The sequence below is a fragment of the Pimephales promelas genome, chromosome 9 (assembly GCF_988280905.1).
Source record: "Pimephales promelas chromosome 9, fPimPro1.hap1.1, whole genome shotgun sequence".
NCBI classification, from domain to species: domain Eukaryota; kingdom Metazoa; phylum Chordata; class Actinopteri; order Cypriniformes; family Leuciscidae; genus Pimephales; species Pimephales promelas.
The window spans coordinates 33,695,724-33,720,053 of record NC_142777.1 but is presented as its reverse complement, the minus strand read 5'-3'; the positions used below and the strand labels follow the sequence as shown (position 1 = coordinate 33,720,053).

General features: G+C 39.6%; 2 protein-coding genes across 6 annotated transcripts in view; one reads left to right on the top strand and one right to left on the bottom strand.

Moving 5' to 3' along the window:
* rufy1 (RUN and FYVE domain containing 1) overlaps positions 1-24,330 on the top strand; it is a 49,885-nt gene that overhangs the window by 24,128 nt on the left and 1,427 nt on the right. For 4 of the 5 annotated variants that reach the window (XM_089135028.1, XM_089135030.1, XM_089135029.1 and 1 more), the window contains 14 exons: positions 12,757-12,930; positions 13,913-14,030; positions 14,164-14,265; positions 14,402-14,525; positions 14,603-14,664; positions 15,620-15,755; positions 16,418-16,519; positions 16,779-16,895; positions 17,743-17,910; positions 17,990-18,087; positions 18,832-18,951; positions 23,402-23,531; positions 23,658-23,752; positions 23,836-23,884. In XM_089135028.1, the coding sequence (XP_088991154.1) occupies positions 12,771-12,930; positions 13,913-14,030; positions 14,164-14,265; positions 14,402-14,525; positions 14,603-14,664; positions 15,620-15,755; positions 16,418-16,519; positions 16,779-16,895; positions 17,743-17,910; positions 17,990-18,087; positions 18,832-18,951; positions 23,402-23,531; positions 23,658-23,752; positions 23,836-23,884 (1,581 nt within the window). In that variant the 5' untranslated portion in view covers positions 12,757-12,770. Of the gene's footprint in view, positions 1-10,669; positions 11,078-12,756; positions 12,931-13,912; positions 14,031-14,163; positions 14,266-14,401; positions 14,526-14,602; positions 14,665-15,619; positions 15,756-16,417; positions 16,520-16,778; positions 16,896-17,742; positions 17,911-17,989; positions 18,088-18,831; positions 18,952-23,401; positions 23,532-23,657; positions 23,753-23,835; positions 23,885-24,330 lie in introns of those variants that run through there. The other variant, XM_039648620.2, reaches the window with a different exon arrangement.
* Positions 6,438-8,844, bottom strand: hbegfa (heparin-binding EGF-like growth factor a). The gene is made up of 6 exons (XM_039648621.2): positions 8,646-8,844; positions 7,823-8,032; positions 7,518-7,722; positions 7,258-7,413; positions 7,080-7,170; positions 6,438-6,986 (listed from the first exon to the last, which is right to left on the bottom strand). The coding sequence occupies exons 1-5, from the start codon at positions 8,704-8,706 to the stop codon at positions 7,098-7,100; spliced, it is 705 nt and encodes a 234-aa protein (XP_039504555.2). The 5' UTR covers positions 8,707-8,844; the 3' UTR covers positions 6,438-6,986; positions 7,080-7,097.

The following is a 24,330-nucleotide window of genomic DNA, read 5'->3' as shown; positions in this document are numbered from 1 at the left end:
TCGTACGAATTCGTACGATTTGTCTAAACCCACATGACGGGTTAGGTTTAGGGGCGGGGTCAGGGGTAGGTCATTCGTACGAATTCTTACGAATTGGCCAATTCGTAAAATATATACGATTTAGCAAAAATCTTACTAATTCGTACGAGTGAGGTCATACAAATTGTTACGAATTAGCCACCTCGTAAAATTTGTTCGAATTCCCATGAGATCGGGTTGGTTAAACACAAGTTAGGCTCCATCAGAAACATAGCAGTATATCACAGAAAACATGCAGTCGCAGACAGTTTTACTTCTATTTATTTTATTGTTCAAAAGTTTGGCGGCAATCAGGTTGCATTTTTCTTTTTTTATATGAATGCTGTTCTTTTGAAGTTTCTAAGAATCCTGAAAATATATAAACAGCACAACAGTTTTAAACACTGATAATACTAATACATGTTTCTCGCGCAGCAAATCAGCATATTCAAATGTTTTCTGAAGGATCATGTGACGCGTAAAGATGCCGAAAATTCAGATTTGCCATTTAAGGAATAAATTACGTTTTCAAATATATTAAAATGCACTACTGTTTCACCATATTACTATTTTCTTTGTATTTTTTTTTATCATATAAATGTAGCCTTCTGCATTACTCTACAGGGCACAGCTGATTGGTTCCTGCTGTATCAGTAGACAATGAGGTTGCGTGCTCAGCCTTCAAATACTTGGTCAGCATTTTCTGTAGTTGCAGTGTGCTTTCAGAAACCATCCATCTTCCCCAGCTCCACCTATAGTTTTGTCATATCCATTACCATGCCAAAACACTCAAGAGAGTTGTCATGACAGAAGTGCATTCATATGTAGCCTATGTTTTTTATTTTCTTTTATTTTTTTGTATGGAGTTGCAAGTACTTTCTGTCATTCAGCCACAACTCACTGAATGTGAAATGTCCTTGATGTGACATTTTCAGAAACTCGAAAGCTGGTTAACTATTTGAAATCACCAGCATGATCTGCAGAACTGTGGCTCATGGAAGAGTCATTCTGGCAGAAAGGCATGCACGCTTTGGCTTAATCCTGCCCAACCACGTTTGCCGGAAATGGGAGTCCGTGAAGGGGGTGGAGGCTCTGATGTGAGTCAAGGGCAAGAGATCTATCCCTTCTGGCTGAAATCTGCATTGTGGTAAAAAAAGAGGCAATGCTCAACACAAGCCACATTCAGATTCCCAATGTTTATTGATAGCATTCACTGAAAAAGCAACTGAATTTGTTTGTGCAGGAGCTAGAGCAAAAAATGGATGGCTCCATGGTCATTTTGTCCCCTCACTGCTCCACAGCGCTATCATATCCTCTCCTCACATTTGTCATACAATCCCGCTCGGACTCTCTGGGGATCTAAATAGACGGGTGAGAATTTAATAACGTGATAAAGATACACAAGTGTCTGTCCAGCACCATGAGGTCACGGTGAAAGAATCTGATAGCAGCTCCAATGGGCCATCAGGAGAGAAAATGAAGTGGACTACTGGCTCTCCAGGAGATGGACAGATGGCGCATGAGAGAGTTTGTTTATTATACCCTGAGACAGTAGAAGTGGGACCACTGTAAACATTCAAATTCCTACCCATAATCCTTAGCCATTCATCCCACTCTTCTGTCTGTCATGTGCTATGGATAATTTAACGTTAAAAATTGATATTTTGATATTAACAGGATAGCATCTTGCAGTTGATGGAGATTTGTGGGATGCACATCCAGGGCACGAAGCTCCAGTTCCACCACATCCCAAAGAGGCTCTATTGGGTTGAGATCTGGTGACTGTGGGGGCCATTTTAGTACAGTGAACTCACTGTCATGTTCAAGAAACCAATTTGAAATGATTTCAGCTTTGGGACATGGTGCATTATCCTGCTGGAAGTAGCCATCAGAGGATGGGGACATGGTGGCCATGAAGGGATGGACATGGTCAGAAACAATGCTCAGGTAGGCAGTGGCATTTAAACGATGCCCAATGGGCACTAAGGGGCCTAAAGTGTGCCAAGAAAACGTCCCCCACACCATTACACCACCACCACCAGCCTGCACAGTGGTAACAAGGCATGATGGATCCATGTTCTCATTCTGTTTACGCCAAATTCTGACTCTACCATCTGAATGTCTCAACAGAAATCGAGACTCATCAGACCAGGCAACATTTTTCCAGTCTTCAACTGTCCAATTTTGGTGAGCTCTTGCAAATCGTAGCCTCTTTTTCCTATTTGTAGAGGAGATGAGTGGTACCCGGTGGGGTCTTCTGCTGTTGTAGCCCATCCGCCTCAAGGTTGTGCGAGTTGTGGCTTCACAAATGCTTTGCTGCATACCTCGGTTGTAACGAGTGGTTATTTCAGTCAAAGTTGCTCTTCTATCAGCCCATTCTCCTCTGACCTCTAGCATCAACAAGGCATTTTCGCCCACAGGACTGCCGCATACTGGATGTTTTTCCCTTTTCACTCCATTCTTTGTAAACCCTAGAAATGGTTGTGCGCGAAAATCCCAGTAACTGAGCAGATTATGAAATACTCAGACCGGCCCGTCTGGCACCAACAACCATGCCACGCTCAAAATTGCTTAAATCACCTTTCTTTCCCATTCTGACATTCAGTTTGGAGTTCAGGAGATTGTCTTGACCAGGACCACACCCCTAAATGCATTAAAGCAACTGCCATGTGATTAGTTGGTTAGATAATTGCATAAATGAGAAATTGAACAGGGGTTCCATCAGTCAGGAGTGCGTTTCCTGAAAGCATCGTTAGCCAACTATGGTCGCAAGTTCTGTCGTTACCAATAGAGTTCAATGGAAATCGCGACCATAATTGACTAACGATGCTTTCGGGAAGCGCACCCCAGATCAATAATATTGCTGAATATTAAAGAGGTCATCGGATGCAAAATTCACTTTTATATGGTGTTTGCATATAAATATGTCTTTGCAGTGTGTGGACACAACCACCATACAATGAAAAAAACCCAGTTCACTGTTTAGGTAAAAGGGATGTTGTTTTAAACAACCTTTGAGGAATTTTAACCAAAGTATGTTACAGACTTTACATGAAGATCCTAAAGAATCATATGAAAGGGGCATCCGATGACCCCTTTAAGTGGACAGCTGGTTCAAAAAAAGGTTACATTTTGGCACAATACTCATACACGTGCTATGTACACGGATGATTCCTATATTGTGGCCACCAACAACCACATAGGAACCTGCTGAAATCGAGTATGTCACTGTGCTCAACACTTTCAGTGTTGAATCACAATGGCTCTGTCGACACCTCATCCATCATAGCTCGTATTTCACCGGTGGAGTGACAGGGTGTCAGAGTGACAGCTGTTCTTCTGCGGTGCCAGAGAGTCATTAATATGCTGCACACACACACACACCCTGCTTAACAGGTGTCAGGTGAGTGAGAAAAAACAAACATCTAAAGCTGCGGTCACACTAGACTTTTCAACGGACACTGCAATGGTTGTAATTTGACGTCACATCACACCTTTAACATATAATACATACAAAATGTAAAAATATGCAATCTACTCTACTTTACTGCAATCCTGTTACAATCAGAGGTGGACAAAGTACACACCTTCCTTACTTGAGTAAAGATACTGGTCAAATATCACTCCCTTATAAGTAAAAGTTGTAAAGACCGATTTTACTTAAAGGCGTAGTTCACTTTTAAAAAAAACTTTTGCTGATAATTTACTCACCCCCATGTCATCCAAGATGTCCATGTCATTCTTTCTTCAGTTGAAAAGAAATTAAGGTTTTTGAAGAAAACATTCCAGGATTTTCTCCATATAATGCACTTTCTCCATATAAACGACACCAGACGATGAATAAGGGTCTTGTCTAGGACCCTTCGAGTCATGACTCAAAAAAAAGATGAACAAGACAGGAGAGTCATGAACGCTCAGAACAGAGCAAGGCGAGCATTTGTGCTTATAAAACTTACATTTTTTTATTTATTGTTTAAATGTCCGATCGTTTTGCTAGATAAGACCCTTTTTTTCATCGTCTGGTGTCGTTTAAAGCCCTTTGAAGCTGCACTGAACTCACATTTGGACTTTAAACCGTTTGGTTCCCATTGAAGTCCATTATATGGAGAAAATCCTGGAATGTTTTCATCAAAAACCTTAATTTCATTCGACTGAAGAAAGAAAGACATGGACATCTTGGATGACATGGGGGTGAGTAAATTATCAGCAACATTTTTTTTAAAAGTGAACTACTCCTTTCAGTAAAAGTGCAGAAATGCTTGTTTTTAAAAGTACTTAAGTATCAAATGTATACAAAAGTAAATGTCAAACCGATGTAGGGTTGTGACTAAATCTACACTACCTTATAGTTTTTTTTTTTTTTTAAATAATTAATACATAAAAAAGTTTGGGCTGTGAGTGTGTGGAGTGTACTTTGTTGAACAAAACGTCAAAGTATCGTCAAGTTATGTTTACCACAGGCTTTATTTTACTCATAAATTGAAAAAAAAAAACATTGGAAAATCTCAAAGGAACCAGCAGCGAATTCGACTTCCGGGTTCTGCTGTCATACCACTCTTGGTAACACGATTTCACGTGATACAAATTTACAGATCAGGGTTCCCCGAGCTTGAACTTTGAAACAGCGAAATACGAAACTTCTTTGCACGAGTCCTCCGCAATTGGCATGCAAGTGAATAGAAGTCAACGGTGTGAAAAGTTTGGTGTAAATGTAGTGTAAGGTGAGCAAAACGAGCCTTTAGCCCAACACATTCTGCTGGCCTAATGAGTTTCCCAACTGTCAGTGTGCGCACTTCCATTGTACGATGGAAATGAGCCATTGTTAAAGCAGGAAACACCTTGCTCAACAAATAGGTTTTGAGAAAAGGCAAGTTTTTACCAGCAAACAATAAATGTTACTCAACTGAGTCATCTTACACAACCGATGGAGATGTCTTAAGGCAGAGCCACTACAAGCAATGTCTGAGTGCATGTCATCATAACCTTCCTGAATTATGAACTCTAAGCCTAACGTACTGCCAGGGTGTGACCCAAACCCATATGTACAGTATTCCGAACAGATGTTGCTGAGTTAGATTGGATAGCTCATAAAGCATGGGAATGATGTCATCCCTAAAAGAGAGCCGTGGCCACCCAGCGTGTGATGAGCTACTCGTATCCCCTGCCAGGTCAGTCAGCTGACCACGCCATATCCAGTTACCGAAAGCTACATATATAAAACAATAAACGACGTTCATGTTATCCTTTAGTATCAGTAACAAACAGTGATGAAGTTTGGACTCGGCAAACACATCTTCTGATGCCCCTGCATGAATGATGTCACCCATAGGAGCTTTCCACACTAACAGCATGAGTCATGCATTAAAGCAGACCGGCAGTGTGTGAAACAAGCTGGGCTAAGTGGGCTTGTTAGTGTATTTTGCGGAGGTGGTTTGCCACTCGTTTTCAAACAGTGAGGGTCAAAGGTTAAAAAACAACAACAAAAGATCTGAGGCCGACTTTAAACATACAAAAGGAAATGAGCTTTGTGGTGAGAGTTCCTCAGAGACTGTCTCAGATCAGTTTTTATAGATCGGAGTATAAAATGGAAGTCTTGTTGCTCAAGGTGTGGCCAGCACACAAGCATCGCAACTTTCTGTAGAGGAAGTGCTATTTCAAGATGATGCAAGCGAGTTATGCGGGTAATGCAAGGTGAGAAGTTGCATGTGATGGGTGTGTTTGTGAAAGTGTGTTTATTGTCAATGTAAAAGGGCCACAATGCAGATCACATGTTCAGGATACAGGTGCATGTCACATGAAAGAAAGCTTAGGAATTGAAAGCAGGAGGCAGGCTAGACAAAACGTAGACATTACAGTATTCATATCACTATTCCAGTTTTTAAAAATATCCTCAAAATGGGAAAACTGGCGTAACTGCCCTCATGAGGAAATTACTCATCGCAAAACACTGGAATCTTCCTCCTGTGAGCATACAAATCTCTCATGAAAATACAATATATTTGTTCTTTTATATAAAGAGTCTTTATTATTTGTCTGAAATTCTTTTTTTTTTTTTTTAAATACTCCATACTTACAACGTGAGAGTGAGGAAACAATTTCTGTCTCTGTCTAGATCAGGATGTTGAAATTAAATAACAGAAAATGAACCGCTCAAACAAAATAATTCACATTTTATAATTTGCTCACTGTTCAATAACAGTGCATTTTACTGGCCAAAAAAAGTTTATTTTTTTCTCTCCTTAAAAAGTAAGCTTGAAATATGAATTTTTTTTTCATAGTTTGCTGTAAAATACTTTCAATACAAATAATAATTCCAAAATATTCTTTCAAAACATCAAATAGCATGTAATATATATACTTAATTATTTTAGTATATATACAATAATTATTTTGATTGAGTCTACCACATACCGAATAGACACGGATTACTATTGCTCTTTTTAATAAATAAAATTTTACATAGACATACAAACAAACACAAAGACTTTCAAATACGTTGCCAGTGCATTATGGCTGGACAAGGTTGGTCTACATCCAAATAAATATTAATAGATATATATATACATAAATAAATAAATTAAAGCATAGCCAGCAACGATTAAATACACAGTGCACGAGACAAACAAAAATGCTTATTTGTAAGAATACTCATTTCAGGCAAAGCTTCTTCAGTACTAGAAAAAGCCAAGCCCCTAAAACACAAACTACATTCCCAACCCCGAAGAGTTCCTTCTTATTCTGTATCGAACGGCTCAGGTTCTTCCCAACCGAGTCAGTCCGTCATAGTTCCAGTTGGTGGCAGGATTTGAGCTCTCCTGCGAACCTTTTAGCGAGTCATTTGCGAGTCAGGCAGTTCACGAGTCCTGCCAAAAAACGCAGTAACTATTCCCTCTTCTCCAGCACACTGTGCTCTCCACAACATTCGACTTTGCCACTTCATTTTGAGGTAGAATTTCCACACGGTTGCCCTGAAATAAAACAAGAACCCAGATGTCAAGCGACTGAGTCAAGTCAGGCTGGATGAGTTTATGCAGTGTATACAAATGGATGACTTCACTCACCGTCCTCTCCCGTCTCGCTTAGTGGTGTGGGGCGGCTCCCAGTTTCACCTTCTCCTCATTTTCCACATTGTATGCGCCTTGCTTGTGAAACCTTGATGATAAAAGGACTGACGTTATGATAAACTGCACTGCACATATCCACTTGCTTAGAAACTAAAAAGGGGGGTTAAAAACAAACCTGAGTGCCAGGAGAAGTCCAATGATGGTGAGACATAACGAAGAGAGAACCACAGCCACCACAGCGAGGGCCGTAGTGCGGTCGTACGCCTCACCACTCGTCTTTACTTCCAGGTAGAAAAGGTGACAGCGCTCTCCTGAGTAGCCAGAGTCACATCTGTGGGGAAAAAATGACCATTGATTCTCATTCACGGCTATAAAACAGAACTATTTAAATATAATAGACATAAAAAGGCAATATGGCTTAAGGGATGTGCTTACATGCATGAGGGCCCCTTCAAGTCCCTCAGGTACTGGCAGGTTCCATGGATACAAAAGTCCTTGTACTTTATTAGACAAGGGTTCCTTTTCTTGCCTTTTCCCTTTCCTTTTCCTTTCTTCCTTCCAAACCTCTTCCTCTTTAAATCTTCAGTTTTCTCTGCATTCAAAACTGCACTCGGGTCTTTGGGTTTGCTTGAAAACGCAACTGTTTTGGTGGGAGAGAAGAGAAAATATACAGTTAACTTATTGAAACGAATTTCACGGCACACCAAGTAAGCCACACTTGCAAAAAAAGAGACAATTACCCAACGGCAGCCCATAATCCCCCGAAAACTCATCATCCTCGTCATCGTCATAGTAATACTCCTCGCTTTCCTCCTCGTATTCCACTTGCTTGTCGTCCGAAGTAGTTCTCTTCTCATTCAGTGCCTCCAAAAGATCAATCTCAGCTGTCTGTGCAGGCCTCTGGCTCTCGAACCGCTCTATAGACGCACAGCTCATCGACGTGACAGCCACTGAATGGGAAAACATAGGAAATAGCCATTAAAACTTAATTAGTTAGGCTGATTGTTAACGGTTAGTCAGTGGATTGTTGACCACAGTGTAAGTAATATACTCACAGGGGGTCTCAATATTGTATTTCTTAATATTTTTCCTTCATTAATGCAAAGAGACCACTAATATTTTCCATTTTAACTACAATTTATTTCAATGTGTCGAGGCTAACATACAAATAAGCATGTTTTGAAACTAATAATAGTTTGAGTGCATTACCTAATACCCATAGAGGGTGCTGAGAGGCTTCATTTACAAAAATCTCGCATGCACAGACACTGAGCTAACGAATGATCGCATGAGACGAAAATAAATATATCCCAGAATATTCTTAAAACAGAATGACATTGTTGACCCATTAATAGATACAGTACTGAATCCTAGTTTTTAAAGGGTTAAACAAAGTCTGTGATAAGCACTAAACAAGCCATTTTATGAAATTACACATAAATACAAAGCATTTTTATAAACAAAAAACCATTATTTTACATTTATATAACTAGCTCATGATTGAAATTCGACACCCTTCAGCACCAAGTGACCGTTTGTCAGATTTAACGTTAGCCTACTCACCGATGGTAAAGACAAAAAGACGTAAAAGTGTTAAAAACTGCATATTTTCCCTTCTGGTCATGACGACGATTGAATCAGTTGTTAAAAATAAAATCCTTCCCGCTCTGTTAATTCCTTTAAAGTCACAGGAGATTGTTACTTTTTGTCTTCGAGTGTTACTTTGAGCGTCTCTTGTGCGTCAAGGTTAAAATTCAGTGCGTCTCACTCTGACAGCCGTTTAAATATGACCATGACGGTGTGGCCACGCCCACTAGAGATGGAACAGTTTGTGTGTCAAGCTTGCCGTTTTTATTATTTATTTATGTTGGAAAAAAATGTTCTCTTCCATTTTTCCCCTGGTTAATTTACTTCATAATATATCATATACAGTATTTTAAACAACTGGTGTATTCTGGTGTTAGTAATACTACATTTTAGTTAATGCATATTTCGCAAATAAATTGCCATTGTTACTGGAATAGTCAATACAGGCCTATCACAATTTATTTGACTTATTGACATTTATGCTAAAGGCTTGAAAAATAATTAAAAAGTTGCTTGTCATTAAATTTCACTCAGATCAAAAATGTATAATATGCATGATAACTAAAACAAACATTGCCTAATGATTTGATGATGACATGAACATAGGCTGGTCTCTACAAATCCCCGAAGTGAGGCAACCAGGTTCAGCTGTATTTGACTTCAGACTTAATTTCCTTTTCTGGAAATCTAGTGTGATTAAATGAATGAGAACATTCATGACCAAACATTAAATTGTTTGTTAAGATCTGACATATATTTTAATTCTCCTTAATCCTTAACACCCGGCCTTAAAGGGCTAGTTCACTTTTAAAAAAACTCTTGCTGATAATTTACTCACCCCCATGTCAAACAAGATAGCCAAGTCTTTCTTTCTTCAGTCGAAAATAAATTAAGGTTTTTGATGAAAACATTCCAGGATTTTCTCCATATAATGAACTTCATTGGAAACCAAACGGTTCAAGGTCCAAAAGACAGTTTCAGTGCAGCTTCAAAGGGCTTTAAACGACACTAGACGATGAATAAGGGTCTTATCTAGCGAAGCGATCGCTCATTTAATAAATAAATTTTTTTTTTTACATTTTATAAGCACAAATGCTCGCCTTGCTCTGTTCTGTGATGAGTGTTTGTGACTCTCCTGTTCAAACTCGTTCATCAAAATGAACAAATCTTTTTTCAAGTCATGACTCGAAGGGTCCTTGATAAGACCCTTATTCATCGTCTGGTGTCGTTTAAAGCTCTTTGAATCGGCACTGAAACTCTCATTTGCACCTTGAACCGTTTGGTTCTCAATAAAGTCCAATATATGTAGAAAATCCTGTAATGTTTTCATCAAAAACCATAATTTCTTTAAAAAAAAAAAAAGACTTGGACATCTTGGATGACATGGGGGTGAGTAAATGATCAGCAAAAGTTTTTTTTTTTTAAAGTGAACTACTCCTTTAACCACGACTGCATTCTTTCACTGTCACACCTAGTGACTTGTGTTAATCCATCACAATTATTGGAAATCAAGAGAAACTTTTACAAATAAAATGTAGGCCTATACACTTAGATTAGGACGGCTGTTCTGAAATCCTAAAAACTACTTCGCATCAGAGACATCTTTCCCTGTTTTAATATATAGGAGGACCACAACAACACTGAACAAACTGCATCATGCATATTTATGATCAGTGTTTCACCCAAAGACTGTAAAAAAAGGTTCACCATTCAAATAAGCAAAGCAGTGTTGGCTACTGCCATCTAGTGGAATTTTTGAACTGTTACACAGAGAGAGAAACCAGCATAAAGATCAAATTTGCTGTTTCTATTTTTAAGTGTATCGCAGGTTAAACTTAAAAAGGTTAACAATTTATCTACCTGACGATCTGTTTTTCTGTCTGTCTTTCAATCTATTTTTAATAACTTTTGCATTTTTAATTTTGATTATATTTTATATTTAATTTATTTACGATTTTAAATAATGTAATAATAATTTTGATGTGTTTAAATCGATGGCTAAAGATTTGTTTTGAAAGGAAAAATCTGCTCGCTCGCTAATGGATTTGTCTCCCCTGAGCGATCAAACTCGATTGCTTTGGCCTCGAGTCACATGTTTTGACAAGTAAACATGGCGGACGAGGAGGACCCAAACACGAAAGTTGAATGCGAGGACGTTCCTGCAAAAGAAGAAGACCCAGAGGCTACGGAACCGGTGCAAAATGATGTCGCTAATGATACCGACGACGTCCAGAAGGACAAACCGGCAGACAGCTCTTGGTCTGCACCGATTTTTTCGTTTGCTCGTAAAGCGTCGGAGACACTCAGCATCGGAGTGAATCATTACAGTGCGGGGTTAAAGGGATCTGACACATCACAGCAGCACACCTCTGACACCTCTGATCCCTCTGATCCCATGAAGACAGCAGGTAGGACACCTGTTCCTCAGCCTGACATTTAACTACAGGGATAAGAACGCTCACTGACTGCATTTACTTTACTAAGATAAGTAGTCAATAACAGAACTAACATAAAAGTAAAAAGGTATTACCATGGAACCAGGGTATTCCCATGATATTGTATAAAAACATACAAGCACGTACAATGGTAATATCACAATAAAAAAACCTTCAACATAAAAACATTACGTTCAGATTTGTATGAATGGATAAGGGAATGTGTATTGAATTACCATGAAGTTTGAAAACCTGTTTGCTGCCTTTTTAAATAACCCTGAAGCGTGAAACAAGTAGCTATTTAAAACTTATATTGCATGAAGTTTCATAAATCATGGATTTTCAGTCTTAAATGCCACAGACTCCCAAATACAATCATCCTTGTGTGAAGAGGGACCCTCATCCTAAAGTTTTAAAAGACAGCTTCTCCATCTGGTACCTGTCATGCACAAATACCCAATCCTACTTTGAAAATGCTGTTGATGCATTATATATATATAAATCTACCATATTCTATGGGGGATGTCCCCGGGCTTTGAACTCTGGGGTTAGGAAGGGCCCCTCAGGGGGTCCTTGACCCCAGAGTCCTGAACCTTGGGGTGTGGCGGCTCCCTTCCTGAGTTACGTCCGCTTATAAATGGGTGAGTTCCGGATAAAACGGCCGATATCTGGTTCCGGGAAGGTCCCAGAGGCTCGCGACTCTGAGGTTGAGTGGGGGTGTCCGGAGCAGCTCGGTTCTGAAGTGGAACCGAGGGCTTTCATCGACCCGAGTTCATTAAGTAATTCATTAATTTTATTTGACACTTTTTCTCTTTTAAACTTTTCCATAGACCTTCTAGCTCTCCCCTGTGACCACATGACCCCAGTTTAAAAACCCCTGTCGTACTTGACATGAGAATGTAATGCATTTGCTTGATGAGAAATATGAAACTGCATGAATAATAATTATACAGTCAGTGTGCGAAAGTAAAAGTAGCTAAATTTATAGCATACCAGTTTACTGCTGAAATGTCATGTTAGCCTCCCAAATACAAAGGTATAAGATTATATTCAAATTTCAAGACCCTGTTATATGATAAAGAACCATGATATTACCGTTTGATAGCATATAAACACACCAGTACAGTTTTGTAACAGAGACCTAGATACCACAAAACCATTCAAAAGAATGTCCAGGTCCAAGTTATTGCATCAAACAGGTTAATCTATTCATGAGCTGAATCCTTGCGACTCATCTGGTCATTATTCGGCATGATTATTATAACAAGCGACTTTTTAATACCACCAGTGTTATGTTGCCCTACATCTGTAGCTTTTTATATATATATTTAATGGCAACATATGACATAATTGTTTTTTTTTTTGGACCATTAGAGTGTACAGGAATTGAATAATGCACCTGCTTCCTGACTGGATATTTTTTCTCTAGCCGGAACTTCCACTTCCCCTCGAGTTCCGTAACCATTTAAGGCTTTTTGTTGTTGTTCTAAGATACTGCAATATTTGAGTCATTGTTTTGCGTTTCCACTTAATTACACTGACTCACCAGTTAAACTAACCGAGTGTGCTGAGTGAGTAGTTTTGCAGATGCCACAGGAAGTGCTTGCTGTGTTCGTGTGTTAATGCGTCTGTGTTGTCTCGGATCTGTCCAGCTGTGAAGGATCCCATGGTGGTGGAGCGGTCGAATCTCCTCAGCATGATGAAGCTCAGCATTAAGGTTCTGATCCAGTCCTCGCTCAGTCTCGGACGCACGCTGGACTCTGAGTATCCACCTCTGCAGCAGTTCTTCGTGGTTCTGGAGCATTGCCTTAAACATGGTTTAAAAGGTGAGATGGGACATAAGGCTATTTTATCATAAAGGTATTCTATGTTTATGCATTCAAAACATAGTTGGCGTAGATGGAGTACATTGAGTCCATCACCCCCCCCCCACACCCAAATTAAAAAAAATAAAACACACACACACAAGTGTAAAGTACAAGGACTTATATATACAGTATATAGTACACATGATATACGTACGTATACATATTGTTTATTGTTATTATAAGAGGTATTTTCATATATATATATATATATATATGCTCACCAAGGCTGCATTTATTTGATCCAAAATACAGCAAAAAAATATTGTATTGTAAAATAAATTATAAAATATTTTGAAATATTTTTGCTATTTAAAATAACTGTTTTCTATTTGAATACATAGTAAAACGGAAATTATATTTTCAGTCACATGAACCTTCAGAAATCATTCTAATATAGAGACATTTATTACTATTATTATCAATGTTGAAAACAGTTGTGTAAAATTTTTTTTTCAGATGTTTTGATTAATAGAAAGTTGGAAATTTGTCTGTAATAGAAAGCTTTTGTAATATTATAGATGTCCTTACTGTCACCTTTCATCAATTTTATGCATCCTTGCTGAATAAAAGTATTCATTTCTTAAATTGTTTTTATATAATATGTATAATATGTATAACATGTATTATACTGTATTTAATTTCTCCTAAAAAAGACCCTTACTGTGTAATGTTTTATATATATATATATATATATATATATATATATATATATATATATTTATGAAAGTTAATATTTATTTTATTTCAAGTAATCAAAATGTTTTCTTTTTTTTATTTTTATTTACCAACAAGCCTTCTTCAAAGTTCAATAATATGGAAATGTGCTTAATTGTCTTTGATTTCAGGGTGCAAGAGCTAAATATGTTGTTGGCATGTTTTGTGAAATGAACCCGTTTTTATGGCCTAAATCCTGCATGTTTCTATCTTTCCTCATGGGCAGTGAGGAAATCTTTCATTGGTCAGAATAAGTCAATCTGGGCTCCTCTGGAGTTGATCGAGAAACTGAGCCCTGAGTCAGCTGATATTGCCACCAGTGTGCGTGATATGCCTGGAATCAAGTAGGTGCCCATCACTCACAGGCGCTTGTGTTGGATGTAATATCATGTTTGAATCAGGGAATAGGAGGGCATGCATTTGCTCTTTACATTCATTTTGTTTTGTTATACATTCATAGGTTTTGTGTTGTTTCAGGACAGGCCTTGGTCGAGCTCGAGCATGGCTGCATCTGGCTCTTATGCAGAAAAAGATTGCAGACTACATGAAGGTGCTTATTAATAGAAAAGACATTCTTGGGTAAGACCAGTTAAGTCATTGAAAAAATAATAATCTTCAATGCTTGTACAGAATTGATTTGATATCATACAAAAGATTGTAGTGCTATTAAATCCTGTGTTTCCCAAAGTAAATTCCTTATTTGTTTCTTTCTCAGGGAATTTTATGAGCCTGGGGCTCTTATAATGGAGGAAGAGGGGACTGTGATCGTAGGGATGCTGGTGGGTCTGAATGTCATCGATGCAAATTTGTGTGTGAAAGGAGAGGATCTTGATTCTCAGGTGAGACATGTAGCCATTAAAAACGAGGCTTCCAGATGTGCTCATTGACACTAAACACTGCGTTTTTTTTGCTGCAGGTGTGCGTCATTGACTTCTCAATGTATCTAAAGGATTCGCAAGCAACTGAGACCACGCAAGAGTGAGTGTGTGATGATCATTTAGGAAATAATTGTGAAAATAAAGATTTTGTCATCGCTTACTCACTCTCAAGTTGTTCTAAAACTGTATTAGTTTTTTCTTCTTTTGAACACTTTTACAGAATGTTAAATAACCTGAAAGTTGACGGATAGCAATTGACTTCCATTGTAGAAAACAAAACAAAAAGACAATGGCTACCATCATTAAAATATCTTTTTTTGTGTTTAAAAATGACTTGAAGGTGAGTAAACTATGACAAAATCTTCATTTTTGGGTAAACTTTCCCTTTAAAGGAGTAGTTCACTTTTGGAAAAACTTTTGCTGATAATTCACTCACCCCCATGTCATCCAAGATGTCCATGTCATTCTTTCTTCAGTCAAAAAGAAATTAAGGTTTTTGATTAAAACATTCCAGCATTTTTCTCCATATAATGGACTTCAGTGGGAACCAAACGGTTCAAGGTCCAGAAGACAGTTTCAGTGCAAACTGTTCAAAGGGCTTTAAACGATTCCAGACGATGAATAAGGGTCTTATCAAGCTGATTGCTCTGATCGCTCATTAAAAAAACAAAACAGAGCAAGGCGAGCATTTGAGCTTATAAAACTTAAGCTTTGTTATTTATTCATTAAATGAGGGATCATTTCGCTTGATAAGACCCTTATTCATTGTCTGGAATCGTTTAAAGCCCTTTGAACAGTTTGCAGTTTGCACTGAAACTGTCTTTTGGACCTTGAACCGTTTGGTTCCCATTGAAGTGCATTATATGGAGAAAAATGCTGGAATGTTTTCATCAAAAACCTTAATTTCTTTTCGACTGAAGAAAGAAAAACATGGACATCTTGGATGACATGGGGGTGAGTAAATTATCAGCAAAAGTGAACTATTCCTTTAATGTCACAATTGTATTCTGTGCAACAATGTTCAGTAATGTTGACTCTTTCGGATTATTTAACAGTGATTCAAAAATGACAGCCATTCTTGACCAGAAGCACTACATAGAAGAACTGAACCGGCATCTGAGCTGCACAGTGACGGATCTTCAGGTCAAGATGGACTCACTGGAGAAGACCAACAGCAAACTCATTGAGGAGGTGAAAACACTGTACACAAAGAACCTGTTGCATGGATTTTTATGGACTTTATGGGGCTGTTTACACCCGATCACCTCATGCGTTTTCTCTGATTGGTTACCTATCTGATCATTAAAAGACCAGGCGCCTCGTTTATAAAACCTTCAGTAGATTTCATCCTGAAAGTGTGCATGCGCACAAAAGCTAGATTTTGGATATGCGTTTTACAAATGTTTTCTGATTTATAAAACCATGTGTACGCCAGAACCTGCACAAAATTCAATTTATAAAACTCAGTCAGCAGAAGATTGTGTGTACGCATCTCCACCCTGAAATAACTATATATGGAGCTCACCATTTCTACTTTTAATATCCATAACATCATCATGCTTGGTGAATAAATTGCAGAGAAATAAATGAAATGCGGCTTAAATTTGCATAAAGCACAGGAATTTAAGATTGAACTGCGGAAACACATTAATGTGGATCAACAAGTGTACTGTAAATGGAAATGTTTTAACAAATCATATAGCTATCCAATCAGTAACTAAACATGATTTGACCTGGCGTAAGCAGCCCTATGATGTGCTTTTGCATATTTTGATTTGTTCATGCACTCTGTTAAATACAGAATTAACATGAAAAACGTATTTTTTTTAACTTATTTTATGTCTTGTATACAGCTTACAGCAGCCACCGACAGAATCAACGCTCTGTGTGAAGAGCAGGAACAACTTAAACAAGAAAATTCGAATATTCTTCAAAATAGTCAGAGGAAAGAGGAGGTGAGAGTTACAAGATAAATGTCTGAGTGAATTCATTTGTAAAAAACACTCGAAAGAAAATGTTAGAAGCATAATTTTGCAACTGCTAATGCTGATAGACTAATGCCTGGTTCAGATTACACGATTTTAGCCCGATCCATTTGACGTAGGGTGTCGTGAGGATTGGTAAACAACAACGGGCGTCGGGACGTAAGATTTGATAGTATCATTTTTATTTACCAAGTGAAGACAAATTTGCCTCACATTTGGAACGTTTTAGGTGACTATGCAAGACAGCCAGGTGGAGCTGGAAACATATCGGCAGACACGTCAGGGTTTGGATGAAATGTACAATGTAGTTTGGAAGCAGTACAAGGAGGAGAAACGAATACGGCAGGTAAGGATGTACACTTATTTTTGATTTGGAGTCAATATTGTATTGCATAGTACACTGCCCGGCCAAAAAAAGTCACTGTTTGGATTTAAATTGGCAAAGTCTTAAAGCTAGCTAGCCTAGCCTAGCTTAGCACAAATACTGGAGGTAAACGGCTCCATCTAGCCAACTGCTCCCAATAAGTGACAAAATAACGCCAACATAGTGATTTGTATAGTCACATATGTGCGTACAAATAACATGTTAAATGTTGTAAATGTAACATTAAAATGTTGGCATTATTTTGTCGCTTATTGGGAGCAGTAGGTTAGACAGAGCCGTTTACCTTGAGTATTTGTGCTAAGCTAGGCTAGCTAGCTTTAAGACTTTGCCTATTTAAGACTTTGTTACGGCACACACGGAGATGAGAAGGGTATGAATGGACTTATCTAACTCTGGGGGATACGGATGGTGAATAAGTCCCCAAAAGTTGCTGTGTTCCTTTAAGACAAATCATGTACAAAGTCATAAGTCAAAGCCATTAGTAAGTATTTTCTCCTTAAAACTGCTGTGGAAAAAAGAGTCTCAAAAACACAGTGTTTCTGACATCACAAACTACTCAATGTGCCGGCGGGCTTTAGCATATCATTATCTGCTGTGAAGCAGGGGCGTCTCAAGAAAAGTTACAAGATATAATTTTCTTGGGGACTTTAAGCGTCTATGATTGGATCATTATTGTAGTGATTATTATGTTTCTAGCATGTTGTATGTTTGGCAACAGTTCTTCTAACCCTAGATGTGTGGAGTGTGTGGCCGGGCAGTGTATATAACATTGTGTAGAGCCAATCACATGCACTGTTTGTCCAATCAGGAGCTACAAAAGGAGCTGGAGCTGCAAATCGGCATGAAACAGGAAATAGAAGTTGCCATGAAACTTCTGGAAAAGGACACGCATGAGAAACAAGACTCGCTTGTCGCACTACGACAACAACTGGACCAAGTCAAGAATCTCAACATACAGATGTTCAACAAAGCACAGGTGTTACATGATGTTATGCATGATGTTAACTGGAATAGGACTACTTGTAACCAATATATCTTTACGTCTGACCCATAAGGAGTCTGACCGAGTGGCCCAGAAAAAGGTGGAGGACATGCTACAACTGGAAAAGAAGATGACTCAGATGGAGGCTGCCATGACAGAAATGGAGCAGAGGTACACATTTAAGAAATCATTCACCCAAAACTCACCCTTGTCTTGTTTCAAACCTGGGTAACTCTCTTTTTTTCTTGCTTTGGGGGAACAAGTCATACAGGTTTGAAACAACATAATGACAGAAGTTTCATTTTGGGTACACATTGGAGATACAGGGGTTGGACAATGAAACTGAAACACTGGCCAATGTTGGAGGTTTCACATCTATATGCCTGGCGGCCAATCTTCAGAGTGAAGCACGGGTGGATCAGTGATGGTTTGAGCTCCAATATCATGACAATCCTGATTGTATTTGATGGACACGACACTGCCGAGGACTACCAAACCCTTCTGGAGGATCATGAGCACCTGATGCTCAAACCGCTCAAACCGCATGATCATGCACCAACACACACAGCAAGACTTGTGACAGAAGAGTTTGATGAAGATGAAAGTGACGTTGAACATCTCCCATGGTCTGACAGTCACCAGATCTAAATATCATTGAGGTGTTTTGGAGGAGCGAGTCCACCAGCATCATATAGTGACCTGGACACTGTTCTGGAAGAGGAACGGCTCATAATCCCTCTGGTCACTGTGAAGGACTTCTATCTGTCAATTGGTGCTGTATTTGGATGCAAAATGAGGCCCTTACCATTCTAACAAATTATTGTGTTGTAAGACCAGGGGTTTCAGTTTCATTGTCCAACCCCTGTATGTGTGATATGCAGTGTATGGACTTAAACACAAGCATTTGCTCCTCAGACTTCAAAATTCAGAAAATGTGCGCAAGAATTCAGATGAGAGCCAGAATGAGCTGAAATCGGAGATGAAGGGGAAAGTGAACGCCCTGCAGAAGCGTCTCGCCGACCTCGACACGCTCAGGTAGTGTGAACTGGGCTTCTGTATATGGCCTTGATGCATTTTGACCTTGTTTACATTGTGGTGTTTATATCATACCTGCAAACTTGTCACATTTCAGCAGCTGCCTTGTATTCAAGGTAAATTCATTTGATAGGGTACAACGGGGCTAAAGGCGCACCGGGGGAGATGGCTTATTTGACTAGATGGCACAAAAAGTTCACTTTTGAAATTTAAATGCCTGACCGATCCTCGATGCAAAATTGATCTAATATTTGATGTTTTTTTCGCACCGAAAAAAAAAAACGACAGTGGTACCCCTTTCGTTTTTTTTTTAGGTCGAAATTTTGAGTTTCTCTGATCTTCTTGAAACTCTGGATTCTGATAGAGGGCCATAAAAGTTAGACCTGAGTGCAAAAATGGAGGCTCTAGACCGTTCCTGAGCTGAGATATGGACATCCCACGTAGCATTTTTGCCATTATAAAAATAGTGGGATAAATGCTACGTGGGATCTCAATATCTCAGCTCAGGAAGGGTCTAGAGCCTCCATTTTTGCACTCAGGTCTAAGTCTCTTGGCCCTCTATCAGAATCCAGAGTTTTGAGAAGATTGGAGAAACTTAATTTTTTCGCACCAAAAAAAAAAAACGACAGTGGTACCCCTTTCGGTTTTTTTTAGGTCGAAATTTTGAGTTTCTCTGATCTTCTTGAAACTCTGGATTCTGGTAGAGGGCCATGAGACTTAGACCTGAGTGCAAAAATGGAGTCTCCAGACCCTTCCTGAGCTGAGATATGGACATCCCACGTAGCATTTTTGCCATTATAAAAATAGTGGGATAAATGCTATGTGGAATCTCAATATCTCAGCTCAGGAAGGGTCTAGAGCCTCCATTTTTGCACTCAGGTCTAAGTCTCTTGGCCCTCTATCAGAATCCAGAGTTTTGAGAAGATTGGAGAAACTTAATTTTTTCGCACCAAAAAAAAAAAACGACAGTGGTACCCCTTTCGGTTTTTTTTAGGTCGAAATTTTGAGTTTCTCTGATCTTCTTGAAACTCTGGATTCTGGTAGAGGGCCATGAGACTTAGACCTGAGTGCAAAAATGGAGTCTCCAGACCCTTCCTGAGCTGAGATATGGACATCCCACGTAGCATTTTTGCCATTATAAAAATAGTGGGATAAATGCTACATGGGATCTCAATATCTCAGCCCAGGAAAGGTCTAGAGCCTCCATTTTTGCACTCAGGACTATGTCTCATGGCCCTCTATCAGAATCCAGAGTTTTGAGAAGATTGGGGAAACTTAACTTTTCGCCCCCCCCAAAAAAACGTAAGGGGTACCACTGTCGTTTTTTTTTTCTGGTCGAAATTTTGAGTTTCGATATCTCAGCTCTGGAAGGGTCTAGAGCCTCGCTTTTTGCACTCAGGTCTAAGTCTCATGGCCCTCTATCAGAATCCAGAGTTTTGAGAAGATTGGGGAAACTTAACTTTTCGCCCCCCCCCAAAAAAACGTAAGGGGTACCACTGTCGTTTTTTTTTCGGGTCGAAATTTTGAGTTTCGATATCTCAGCTCTGGAAGGGTCTAGAGCCTCCATTTTTGCACTCAGGACTAAGTCTCATGGCCCTCTATCAGAATCCAGAGTTTTGAGGAGATTGGGGAAACTTAATTTTTCGCCCCCCCAAAAAAAACGTAAGGGGTACCACTGTCGTTTTTTTTTCGGGTCGAAATTTTGAGTTTCGATATCTCAGCTCTGGAAGGGTCTAGAGCCTCCATTTTTGCACTCAGGACTATGTCTCATGGCCCTCTATCAGAATCCAGAGTTTTGAGAAGATTGGGGAAACTTAATTTTTCGCCCCCCCCCAAAAAACCGTAAGGGGTACCACTGTCGTTTTTTTTTCGGGTCGAAATTTTAAGTTTCGATATCTCAGCTCTGGAAGGGTCTAGAGCCTCCATTTTTGCACTAAGGGCTATGTCTCATGGCCCTCTATCAGAATCCAGAGTTTTGAGAAGATTGGAGAAACTTAATTTTTCGCCCCCCCCAAAAAAAACGTAAGGGGTACCACTGTCGTTTTTTTTTCGGGTCGAAATTTTGAGTTTCAATATCTCAGCTCTGGAAGGGTCTAGAGCCTCCATTTTTGCACTAAGGGCTATGTCTCATGGCCCTCTATCAGAATCCAGAGTTTTGAGAAGATTGGGGAAACTTAATTTTTCGCCCCCCCAAAAAAAACGTAAGGGGTACCACTGTCGTTTTTTTTTCGGGTCGAAATTTTGAGTTTCAATATCTCAGCTCTGGAAGGGTCTAGAGCCTCCATTTTTGCACTAAGGGCTATGTCTCATGGCCCTCTATCAGAATCCAGAGTTTTGAGAAGATTGGGGAAACTTAATTTTTCGCCCCCCCCAAAAAAAACGTAAGGGGTACCACTGTCGTTTTTTTTTTTGTGGTCGAAATTTTGAGTTTCGATATCTCAGCTCTGGAAGGGTCTAGAGCCTCGCTTTTTGCACTCAGGTCTAAGTCTCATGGCCCTCTATCAGAGTCCAGAGTTTTGAGAAGATTGGGGAAACTTAATTTTTCGCCCCTCCCCCCCAAAAAAAATAAGGGGAACCACTGTCGTTTTTTTTTTGTGGTCGAAATTTTGAGTTTCGATATCTCGGCTCTGGAAGGGTCTAGAGCCTCGCTTTTTGCACTCAGGTCTAAGTCTCATGGCCCTCTATCAGAATCCAGAGTTTTGAGAAGATTGGGGAAACTTAATTTTTCGCCCCCCCCCCCCCCCAAAAAAAACGTAAGGGGTACCACTGTCGTTTTTTTTTTCGGGTCGAAATTTTGAGTTTCGATATCTCAGCTCTGGAAGGGTCTAGAGCCTCCAATTTTGCACTAAGGGCTATGTCTCATGGCCCTCTATCAGAATCCAGAGTTTTGAGAAGATTGGGGAAACTTAATTTTTCGCCCCCCCCCCCCCCCCCCCCCCAAAAACGTAAGGGGTACCACTGTCTTTTTTTTTTTGTGGTCGAAATTTTAAGTTTCGATATCTCCGCTCTGGAAGGGTCTAGAGCCTCGCTTTTTGCACTCAGGTCTAAGTCTCATGGCCCTCTATCAGAATCCAGAGTTTTGAGAAGATTGGGGAAACTTAATTTTTCGCCCCCCCCCAAAAAAACATAAGGGGAACCACTGTCGTTTTTTTTCGGGTCGACATTTTGAGTTTCGATATCTCAGCTCTGGAAGGGTCTAGAGCCTCCATTTTTGCACTCAGGACTATGTCTCATGGCCCTCTATCAGAATCCAGAGTTTTGAGAAGATTGGGGAAACTTAATTTTTCGCCCCCCCAAAAAAAACGTAAGGGGTACCACTGTCGTTTTTTTTTTTCTGGTCGAAATTTTGAGTTTCGATATCTCAGCTCTGGAAGGGTCTAGAGCCTCGCTTTTTGCACTCAGGTCTAAGTCTCATGGCCCTCTATCAGAATCCAGAGTTTTGAGAAGATTGGGGAAACTTAATTTTTCGCCCCCCCAAAAAAAACGTAAGGGGAACCACTGTCGTTTTTTTTCGGGTCGACATTTTGAGTTTCGATATCTCAGCTCTGGAAGGGTCTAGAGCCTCCATTTTTGCACTCAGGACTATGTCTCATGGCCCTCTATCAGAATCCAGAGTTTTGAGAAGATTGGGGAAACTTAATTTTTCACCCCCCCAAAAAAAACGTAAGGGGTACCACTGTCGTTTTTTTTCGGGTCGAAATTTTGAGTTTCGATATCTCAGCTCTGGAAGGGTCTAGAGCCTCCATTTTTGCACTCAGGACTATGTCTCATGGCCCTCTATCAGAATCCAGAGTTTTGAGAAGATTGGGGAAACTTAATTTTTCGCCCCCCCCAAAAAAAACGTAAGGGGTACCACTGTCGTTTTTTTTTTCTGGTCGAAATTTTGAGTTTCGATATCTCAGCTCTGGAAGGGTCTAGAGCCTCCATTTTTGCACTCAGGTCTAAGTCTCATGGCCCTCTATCAGAATCCAGAGTTTTGAGAAGATTGGGGAAACTTAATTTTTCGCCCCCCCCCCCCCCCCCCCCCCCAAAAAAAATGTAAGGGGTACCACTGTCGTTTTTTTTTCGGGTCGAAATTTTGAGTTTCGATATCTCAGCCCTGGAAGGGTCTAGAGCCTCCATTTTTGCACTCAGGACTATGTCTCATGGCCCTCTATCAGAATCCAGAGTTTTGAGAAGATTGGGGAAACTTAATTTTTCGCGCCCCCCCCCCCCCCCCCCATAAGAGTTAGACCTGAGTGCAAAAATGGAGTCTCTAGACCCTTCCTGAGCTGAGATATGGACATCCCACATAGTATTTTTGCCATTATAGTGGGATAAATGCTACGTGGGATCTCAATATCTCAGCTCAGGAACTAAAAACGCTAAAGCCTTAAATTATATTTTAAAAACCCTGTGATCATTTCAAATCATTTGACTCCATGTTGTTGCTGTCCTCTCTTTTGTACAGGGCCGGCCTGGAGTCCGAGCTCGGCGTGGAGAAAGAGCAGCGCCAGAACCTGCAGAGGGAACTACAGAGAGAACAGGACAACAGCACAGAGCTGCGCACACAGCTTCAGCAGCTGCAGGGCCTGCAGACGGTCAGAGACACTGCTGCTCTAACCAGGGCAGACCATAAAACACTTGACATTCTACAAAATCAAAGCTAGGATGAGTATCTTTTTATTTTGTCATGGCTGCTTTGATCCAGCATCTTGTCTCCGCAGGAGCTCCTTGACCTTCGGCAGGAGAAGAAGCAGCTCCAGCAACTGTGTGAGGAGCAGGAACAGGCTCTACAGGAGATGGGACTTCATCTCAGCCAGTGAGACCCCTCTCTCTTCATTTCTCTGTCACCCCTCCTGTCTGATATAACACAGTAGTCTTACTCTATAATCCTACTTTCAGATCCAAACTCAAGATGGAGGACTTCAAAGAGGTCAATAAAGCTTTGAAGGTAAAAGAGCTTTGTGCAAGTTCACCTTTGTTTGGGTTTAAGCTTGGAAATAAAATTTCCAAACGTTATTGCAGCATATTTTACATTAAAAAATAATGAAGATTCAGGTTTGTTTCTTTGTACTGTATATAACATTCAAAGGTTTGTGGTTGGTAAGATATTTAAATGCTTATGAAAGAAGTCTCTTATGCTCACCAAAGCTGCATTTATTTGATAGAAATATTGAGATACATTATTGCACTTTATATATATATATATATATATATATATATATATATATATATATATATATTAGGGCTGTCAAACGATTATTTAGTTTGACAGTCCTAAAATGAATATAAAGATTTAGTGTTACATGATCCTTCAGAAATCATTTGAACATGCTGATTTGGTGCTCAAGAAACATTTCTTATTATTATCAATGTTGAAAACAGTTGTGCCACTTA